Source organism: Hyalella azteca, unplaced genomic scaffold, assembly GCF_000764305.2.
Source record: "Hyalella azteca isolate HAZT.00-mixed unplaced genomic scaffold, Hazt_2.0.2 contig3704, whole genome shotgun sequence".
Classification (NCBI taxonomy): Eukaryota; Metazoa; Arthropoda; class Malacostraca; order Amphipoda; family Hyalellidae; genus Hyalella; species Hyalella azteca.
In genome coordinates, this window is record NW_025933945.1 from 60,369 (window position 1) to 70,409 (window position 10,041).

General features: G+C 37.7%; 1 protein-coding gene across 1 annotated transcript in view; it reads right to left on the bottom strand.

The window, feature by feature from the left end:
- Positions 1-5,642, bottom strand: part of LOC108677526 (dual specificity tyrosine-phosphorylation-regulated kinase 2) — a 45,785-nt gene extending 40,143 nt beyond the window's left edge. Inside the window, exon 1 of the mRNA XM_018165755.2 lies at positions 4,218-5,642. Within this exon, the coding sequence (XP_018021244.1) occupies positions 4,218-5,594 (1,377 nt within the window). The 5' untranslated portion in view covers positions 5,595-5,642. The remainder of the gene's footprint in view (positions 1-4,217) is intronic.
- Positions 5,643-10,041: the final 4,399 nt, after the last annotated feature.

A 10,041-nucleotide genomic window follows, 5' to 3' on the forward strand; every position in this document is an offset into this window, starting at 1 on the left:
ATCATCCATAGTACGTCTGGTACGAGCGAAGGTCTTGTCGCTTGATATGCTGACTAAGCCCTTCACATGAATTTTTATTGGATATTTTCGCCCCACGGCATTAAAAGAAATATAAGGACGAGTACAAACTTCAAGCACGACTTGAAATTAATTGATTTTCATTCGTGAGTGTTGTCACTAGATGCAGAAACAATTTATATAGAAAGCCTGCTTAAAAATACGTGCAATTGCACGTATTTTCTTACTATTCCAACAGGTAAATAAGCAGAAATTTTTCAACGATACATTCTGGGAATTTTAAATTATTTAAACGCTACAAATAACTCTATGTTAGGTACCTTGATCTGTGAACTACCCATGCATTTCAGCAGGATGTTCTCAGGTTTGAGATCTGTGTGAATTATACGATGTTCATACAACACCGTTAGGCACTGCAGAAGCTGAAATGCCATAAACTCAACCTGTTCCATGTCCATGCCCTGAAACTGGTTGTATTTAAGGCTGTCATACAGGCTCATATACAGCAGCTCGAACACTAGGCACTTGTGATGTCTAAATCTAAAACTGTTCAGTAGCCGCACCACATTAGCTTTATCCGTGAGATTTTTTTGGAGAAATATATTCAGGATTGAAATTTCGCTCCTTATCAGTGGTTCTAATGTTGCGTCATTTCTAATGACTTTAATGGCACAGAGTCTCCGGTGTTTGTGATCGAATGCTTTGATCATCCGACAGAAGCTCCCTTTGCCGATCACTGCTATCACTTCGTATCTGTAGGCAATATGATCATGCACAACCAACGCCAGATGTCCGTCTTTATCATCAAAAAGCTTCATATTATCATTTGAGGAGGTTTTGGGTACACGTAATTTATTGGCACGACCACCGGTATAATAAATTCCACTAGTTCCATAGCCGAGAATTTCTTCTTTCTCATATTCCGTGAGATGATGAGGGTAATTCGTAAGGACCTCCTGAGGAGTTCGTTTACAGGATCGCAACGACTGGTCCACCAACTGCGTAGCATGTGAATGCACATGGGCTTGAGGTACTCGCATGGACACTGTTGGAACCATCAAACTAGAAGCCCTGGCCAGCTGAGCCTGGCGAACCAACGGGATTGGCTCAATGGGAGAGTCTGGTAGCCTTGAGTGAGGAGCGAAGAAATTCTTAGTCATTATAAACAATATTACTAAAATTTACTTGGAGATATTAATTTTCTGTTGCAAACATACAGTAAATTTAATAGTTATATAAATCGCATAAGTTTTAAACTTTTAAAAAATCTGCAAGCTTCGAGCGCACAATTTCTCCGCGAGTGATCACATGAAGAGATCTTTCAATACTGTAATATTTGTCTTGCCAAAGTCAGGACAACACGCTTTATCAAGCCACAGATAAGATTAAACGCAAACATCATACGTGAGATAGCGCAATAAGGATAACTCACGAGGATGGAATAACGACCTATTTATAAAGCTAATATACTCATAGGTATATGCTCCAGTTCAGACAAATCAACAATTTCAATTTATTTCCCTGTTGTATTATTAAAAAGTATCAAAATATTGTGCTGAGCTCATTTAGTGAACAACATGACTAAAAAAATTATCGCTATCGTCAACTGACTCATCACAATCATAATTTTTATCATCTTGAGTACGGTGCAGGTGAAGACTGAGACAAAAACAGCTTTAATGCGTGCTGTATCTTTACGTCAGCTTGCGGTGTAGTTATCGAATTAAACGGCGCAAATTTTTATACTAAAACAGCTCACAATGAGAAATTCGTTATATAATGAACAGTCTAAATATTTCCCATCAATCGAATTTTATTCAATGACTCTGAGTCAGCTTAATTTTAATTCCAGTTACCCAGTAAAATGAGTACATATTAAAAATATTCACTTCAATCGGGAAAGCAAGAAGCTGTGGAATCCACAAACACCTGCGGGCTGTAATCGCAAGTTTATAGTACAACGGAAAGTAATCTTATCTGGTTAAATATCGTGGCGGAGAACAGTGAAAAGGGTGGTGCTGGTTATTTTAATGCAACAATTGGTTTTATCCCACAATACAACACCTGACCAAGTTGATAGATCACTCTAAGGTCAATAAATACATAATCACTGCATCGATAACATAACTTGAGCAAACTCAACAATAAAGCTCACATACTATTCTCTAAAATAACGTTCACACGATGTACAATTCTATGCCCACGTGAATGAAGTTCGAGGTAACTGCACCATCAGATGATAATATAATTTCCTTGACAATATGTAACAGTAAAACTGGTATAACACCCGATTTGCAAAGTATGCACAGTGTATAAAAACGTCTATTGCCGTATGCGACGTCCAGAGCTCGAACGCTACAGCTAGTTGCTGGCTTTGTATAGGTTTCATTTTCATTTCTGGTAGATCTCACATCATTGCCAACATCAGCTTGAATTTTTTCAATGATACCGCGACTGATGCTATTTATTGACCAGTCCTACTTCCGTCAGAACTCCTAACTTTTTTCCTGTAATTGCCACGAGCCCCGTTGCACGTTTCTATAATAAAGGTGCAGGATCCTTCACACAAAATATTTAATTCTCCAAAAGAAAATTATACTTGGAATAATGAATTCAATACTTTTTCTATAATTCCTAATAATTATGAATAGAGATGCTAACGTAAAACCACTAATGAGCAAATGACTTTCTATCGAGGAAACTGTCTTGAGTTGTCATGAAAACATGAAACTATACATAGTATAAAAATTCCATCTATAAATGCATAGAATTTAAAGCTTATTGGCAAATGGCTAAGCACATACTCATACTAATTTGTGTATCATTCACTGTTATATCATAATCAAATTCTATATAATCGATAAATACTTTTGTTACTCAATTTCATGACAAACTTTTATACAATAATATCAGTATTGAAAAAACTTTTCTCAAGACCGATAGCAGAATGAGCTGCTCTAATGACATCGAAATGTATAAGCCTATTATCGCAGTTATACGTATATAATCCTGTATTATGGGAGCCCGATTATTTTGTGGATTTCCTCATTTTCATTAGACACAATACATCACTATAACTAAAGCACGATAGCATCATACACGAACCCGATAAGAGTCATTTATAAGAAAAGCGTGAACTTTAAAACTGATAACAAATGTTATACGGTCAACAAAGCTATACCGCGTCCGATTTCAGTTGATATCTAATCACGAAGACGGGACACTTTATTAAGACTGTTGAATTCTTCATTCAGTTATTTATACTTTCATTTCTCATCAGTTCATATTTTTTTCAATCGAACTGAATCCACGTTCAAAGCATTTACGTAATCATAAACTTGATTTCACTGATATTGGACAGATTAGCAGATTGGCCAAAGTTACGATTTCAATACCACACGGACACATTTCATAAGCTAATTCATTATATTTTGTACATTTTAGCTCGAATACATACATTTGTTTCACATACATTTAGACACTAAGAATTAGGGTTCTGGCAACCCTCAACATTATATCTAGTCTTAGAGAAGTAAGCAAATCATTTATTAGGGTCAACGCAATCCTTCACTCGAATAACACGAACTGAAGCCAGCATGTATAGGCTGGGTCGATGACGAAGCTAGAGAAGTGACCCAGAATTCGAGGCGAATAGATTCTTCAATACAGGGTCAGAAGACCTTTAACACAATTACAACGATAATATAAACGAACCCTTAGAACTGAAAATATAGCTCCAAATTGCGAGTGATTGTTACATCGAAGGTACGCGATTCGAAGACAGCAGTGCGAAAAACTTGCAATTTAAATTTTTTTTCTGTGACACCGATAATGGAGTCGTGATTGAATATTAATCAAGAAAAAAAAATGGTCACACAAGTAAAACAATGCCCAGAAACGCAATGTCATTCGTAATGCCGTGAAATTTGAAACAGTAACTTCTCAAATCTAAGTTGACAAAGCGCTTAATCTCAATAATTTGAGGCTTTCTTAGTTATCTCTTGCCTTCGAAAAAGAACAACAAATCAACAACTACAACAAAATTAAAATTTCGAGAAAATATCCCCTAGGAACCGACATCAAACTATCATATTGAAAACAAAACATAGAGACAATGCAATTATGATTTAAGATACAAATTCATGAATATGATTTAAGATACAATTCAAGGTAAACATTTTAAATAGAAAAACTCTCACCTTGATTCCACTGCGACCCTGCTGCTTGAGAAGAACGTTTTCAGGCTTCATGTCACAATGAATAATTTTATTTTTGTGCAACGTGTCGAGGCAGAAAAGTAAACTGTGAGCAAATTTTCTGACGAGCTGTAAACTGAAGCCCATGAACTTATTCTTCTTGATGAGCTCATAGAGATTGATTGAGAGAAGCTCAAACGTGATGCACGTGTGACACCGGAAGTTGAAGTGGTCAAACATGTGGATAATATTGACTGTGTTATCTTTGTCTTGTTTTCTGAGATGTTCGAGGATACGAATTTCTTCCTGAGCTTGTCTATGGAAGCGTTTCTCATTTCTTACGATCTTGAGTGCAACGTGCATGTGGTTCTTATGATCATAAGCTTTCAATACCTGGCCAAAGGAACCTTTCCCGATTACCTTTAGCACCTCGTATCTATACTGAATGTGGTCGTGAGGGATGTGTATGTATGAGCCTTGAGCGTCGTCGTATCCGTAGTTTGAACTGGCTGGGTTGTTTGTATCGCCAACCCCTGGCCTTTTCTTGGCATTGGCGCCTATGAAATATATATGACTGTAGGTAAAAATTTCTTTATGCTCGTACGGCGTCAACTTATTCATATAATACTTCATTACTTGATCGGGGGTAGCGACGTATGTTTTGATCCTCGTCGCGCCATTTTTGACGCTATTCGAGTCAACAGACGATGGCCGCATGACAGGCAAGGACGTGTCATTGGTGCGGTTGGATGTGTTGGTTGTGCCGTTGTGCTGAGTTTGTTGTTGCTGCTGCTGCGGCTGTTCGGCATTACTGTTACCGTTTTCGCCGAAGAGCTGTTTAAACTGCGAAGACGTAGTTGTTCTTATGATAGGCATTTGGTAAAGAGGAGGAAGGAGGGCGGTTCCTTGTAAACTAGCGTCACCAAAAACACCGCCGTTATCACCACAGAGACCGCTAGTTGAACCGATACCACCTCCTGCGCTAGAAGCAGCACTGACTGAAGAGGTAGCGTTGCGTGAGTCGAACAAGAAATTTTGTGAAGTACTGTTAGCATTGAGTGATGTGTTAGATAGAGAGGTGTCAGTGATAACAGCGTCGGGGTTGAGGGTTGCCAATAAGGATTTGGCCCGAGCTAAAGGCATGCTCGGGCTGCAAGTCAAAGCCCCAACGGCACTCGCCAGGGCTTCTTGGGTCGGGGTAACGAGGGAGTCCGATGAAGGTGTTAGGTGAACTTCAGAAGAAATTTTTCTCCTGAAGGAGGATTGGAAAGGACCAACCGCAGCGGATGACACAGACCCTATGTGGTCATCGGTACTGGCGCATATCATAGCGCTAGAAGAATGAGCACCGGTCGGATGCATCTGCACTGCGCGACACATCCATGTTAGGCACCTACTTCTTCTTCCTCCAGCGACCTGTGAGGACACTGTTCGTTTACTGGTTTCTTTAACATAACAATTAAAATATAAACATGCAATATATCGTGGACAATAATTTCGATTTTCTCTATAATTTACTTTTAGCTATAAAATTTCTCGGATATCATTGGAGGCTTGGAGTCCCTCTATGTCCTTAGTAAGTTAGTAACCTACTCTACCAAGTGTGCATTGTTGCGGTCGCAACAACCCGTTTTTGTGTCACCCTGGTCTCACCCATTTGCTTCTGATACCTAATAAATACTTTGAATACCGTGCCGTCAATTTATTGAAGATGAAAGTAATAAATTTTAATGCTACAGGTATAAAAAAATCATTTTCAGGTAATTTTTATATTTTTTGGCCATTTGGCGAGGCGTTGATCGTTCACTAGCAATGAGAAATAGGTATAACACCACGAAAATATCAAAAGGGTTTGCATTGAATTAATTTTAAAACTTGTTCTAATTTTTCTTCCAGTTTTCAATTCTTTTAAAAGTTGCGGCAAATTAAAATGAAACTATTCAACCGTGAAGGAGCATTTAGATCCGTCAAAAATAAATGAAATATAAATAAAATTCTTAGAAATTCGCACCTGGTGAGTGTGAGTGGTTGACTGACTGAGCAACCTCAGTCTTTCAGTAATTTATCAAAATTATATATAAGTGGAATATTGCCAATTTAAGTTGATACGTTAACTCCCATGAATGATGCACAAATAGGATTTAAAACTCAAATAAAGGTACAATATTCAGATTTTGGTCGTCGATCTTTTGAGTGAACGCGAGCGACGAGGATTGCGGTGTGGAGAGGCGTTCAGTACACGCCCATCCAGTTACCTCTGGCATGTCAAAGACACTCAAACAACTACACTCTACAAGCATAAAACTCATCAACACTTATTATTATAATATCAAACCGAATAACCATTTTCCATATGCCACACATAAATAAACGCATTGATCACCGCACTTTCGTCACACACCACCCCTCAGCAGCGCCAACGCGAGACTAAAACATTGGACAATGGTGAGCATCACGTCAATGTCCTCTGACATCACGAGCGCCGACCAACCAGAGACGCTCAAATCGGTGACGTCATGAATATCTGCTTCCCAGGCGATCATTAAACACCGCTGCAATTGACTTCTGAGAACATCATTAGTTGTGCAAGTTCCAGTAAAAACAAATATTCCTTGACTGACGCATATGAATAAATTTGTATAAAGATAATTGTTCGCTGAACGCATTTTTTAAGAATGAGTCGCTTGCTCAGCACCATCACGAACGGTATCGACCGCACATACAATAAGCAACAGCAATAAGAAGAACAACCGAGCACTCTGTCGAAGCTAACTTCCCAGCATTTCGTACGCAGACAGCTGACTAGCATTCTCTCGCCTGTTACCGTCTTTTCATTAGTCTATAGAGTCTCGTTGCTAAAGGTTCATCGCCTATCGACAGCTTATTGAACGTATCTTAATACTAATAATCATTTTAATTGTTAAACCTAAGCAGAAAAGCTACGGATAAAACTGAAATGATTTGGAGAACTACAAAGAAATGTCGATAAAAAATGTGTTGCTTGCATGAAGTGTGGCCACCAGCCGCGTCACTAGGTTTTATGGAATAGGGGATGAGCCTACATGTTTTAAGACAGCGGCGACTGAGCCATTAAGTCAATAATGATTGGATTTATGAATGTTTATTTATTTAAACTTTTATCCAGGTGACCAAGTTACATATTACGGAAATCATCGGCATTTTTTTAACAAATTAACATTAAATTATATAGGGGCTTCAGCCACCTAAAATTGACTTAACGACTATGCCTAAAATTAGGAGGCTCAACAACCCGGAGACAACTTAAAATCGGAACAAAAATACGAGTATTTAAATATTATTTATCATAATATCTTTATATTATCAGCTATACACTTCATCCAAAGCATGTTATTGCGGCAAGCCATGCTCATTGTATCTTTAGAGTTGGGATATGAACAATGGCTAAACATAAACTATTTAAAGCGCTTTTTAGTGTTTACGATTATCAAATAACAGGTAACAAACTTTTATCAAATGAAGTGCTTCTTAAACTTTAATATAACAATAAAGCTCATGATTTTCCTGGATTTGCGCGATTTGATTTCATAACGACTCACACGTGCAGGCATAAAGAGCAATGGCGGTTTAAAATTTATATGAGCAACTCAATTAAGGAAAGGCGACCATGCTCTCGTGTCAAGCTTATACATGAGTGAGATCCAGCCTTAACCAAGTATATAAACTAGCGTGCAAACTACACCTACCACAATGGACATTTGATGCAGTGTTATCAAACATACAAACATATATTGCAGCATTTTTTTGCAAGGCTTTCGTCACTGATCTCTCGACGCTTATGTTTTTTACTTACGCCAACTGGCTAGAAAATTCAAGAAAAAAAAAAACAAATTCTGTACATTACATAGACGCTGGCTCGTTATGCATTGTTTTACCAGTTTCATCATATAAGTCTCATCAGATCAAGAAGTAAAAATTATTATATTAAATTTCTTGGAAGGCCATGAACTTTGATATTTTCAACAAAAATGTATAAAAATGTTATGTACATAACACATTTTAGTTTCATTCCATCTCTCGGGGAATGCATGTTAGTAGCCTGCATTGCCCAATTCGGGCAATTCCACCATCACATTTTTATTACTTTCCATGCGCTGGCAAGCTACAGATAATAGGATAGACTGTAGAGTATCCTACGAAGTAAAACATGTCAGTCGTCACCGTGATAGCAGGCCCTATAGCTACATCGTGGATCATTTCCTTAGAGCTATAAGCCTGCCCAAGGTGATGGGTCAATAACATGTTCATCATCATCACAACATGTTCACCGTCACTATCAACATGTTCGCCACCACTACCAACATGTTCACTGTCACGACCTACATGTTCACCGTCACTACCAACATGTTCACCGCCACGACCAACATGTTCCTCATAAGGCCCACAGGTTCACTCCAAAAGACATGTTCCCGTGACGACAAACATGTTCACTCTACGATCATCATATTCACTGCCACGACAAACATGTTCACCTTACGACCAACATGTTCACCACTACGACCAACAATCGAACATGTTCACCGCCACGACCAACATGTTGACCCTAAGACTAACATGTTCAGTGTTCACCCCTGACAAACATCTTATTCAGATAATCACCTCACGTTTTATAGCAAATAAACTTTTATAGTATTTTTTTATTTTATAGTAAATAAACTCAATTGTAAGCAGTGCAAGGAAAGAGTTAAAATGCATCACCTGTACAGTTAAGATCTTTCAAGAAATAAGCAGGAAATCTTTAATCCTCATTTATGAATAACTGAATAATGGCGGAATTCTATGACATTTATTATGTGATTAAAAATAACAATTGTAGCAGTAAATGTGCAATTCTAAGGTATTTATAGCGTGAGTAGAAGGTAATTATTTTAGGATTAAAGCATGTATTCTGAGGTATTTATTGGAGGATTAGAGCGCGCAATTCTGAGGTAATTATTGTGTGATTATAAGGTAATTATCGGAGGATTGGAGCGCGCAATTCTAAGGTAAATATGGTATGAGCAATAGATAATTATTGTAAAATTTAATCCTGCAATTCTACAAGGCATATATGTGTGAGTAGGTAATGCTAAGAGGATTCATGTAAGATCGGCCGCCAAATGATGCACCTGTTCATGCAGAAATGCTGGGATGACCGAGATGAAGGAATTATGAGTGGCCCAGTTGCTTAAAAAATACGTTTTTAGTTTTAATTAAAAAATAATTCATGTAAAAATCTGTAATGATTCCTGCGGCAGCGTATCGATAATTAATACTCATATTCCAAAATTAATACAGATCCGTTAAGTTTAAGGAATTATGAGTGGCCCAGTTGCGCGAGTCCGCAGGCGAGTCCGCTGGCGAGTCCGTAGAATTGTCGATCGAGTGGGAATTTGGCAGTCATCAAGTTTATCCAATGAAATTTGAATAAATGGAAATAATTAGTCTGACTGTCAAAAAAAACACAAAGTATGACGGTTTTCGTTGCAAAAAGATAGGTTCATTTGATAATCTAACAAAGAAAAAGAGCAGCGAAATTACTATCCAAGAAATATTTACTTGAGACATCCATAAAATTAAACATCGTTTTTTGCTCACATGAAAGAAAATACTTTTGCTGAAACGTAACCATTAAATGATCTCGATGGTATTCCACCGACTAACGTCTAACACTGCAAGTTGATGCGTAAAATTGCAGAAAAGTTAATCAAAAGACATCTCTTAAGAACGACCTTAAGAAATTTTCAGGAATATGACTGATGAAATTATAGTTGTAGTTAATTGTTATCAATTTGGTGCTCCCAAGAAA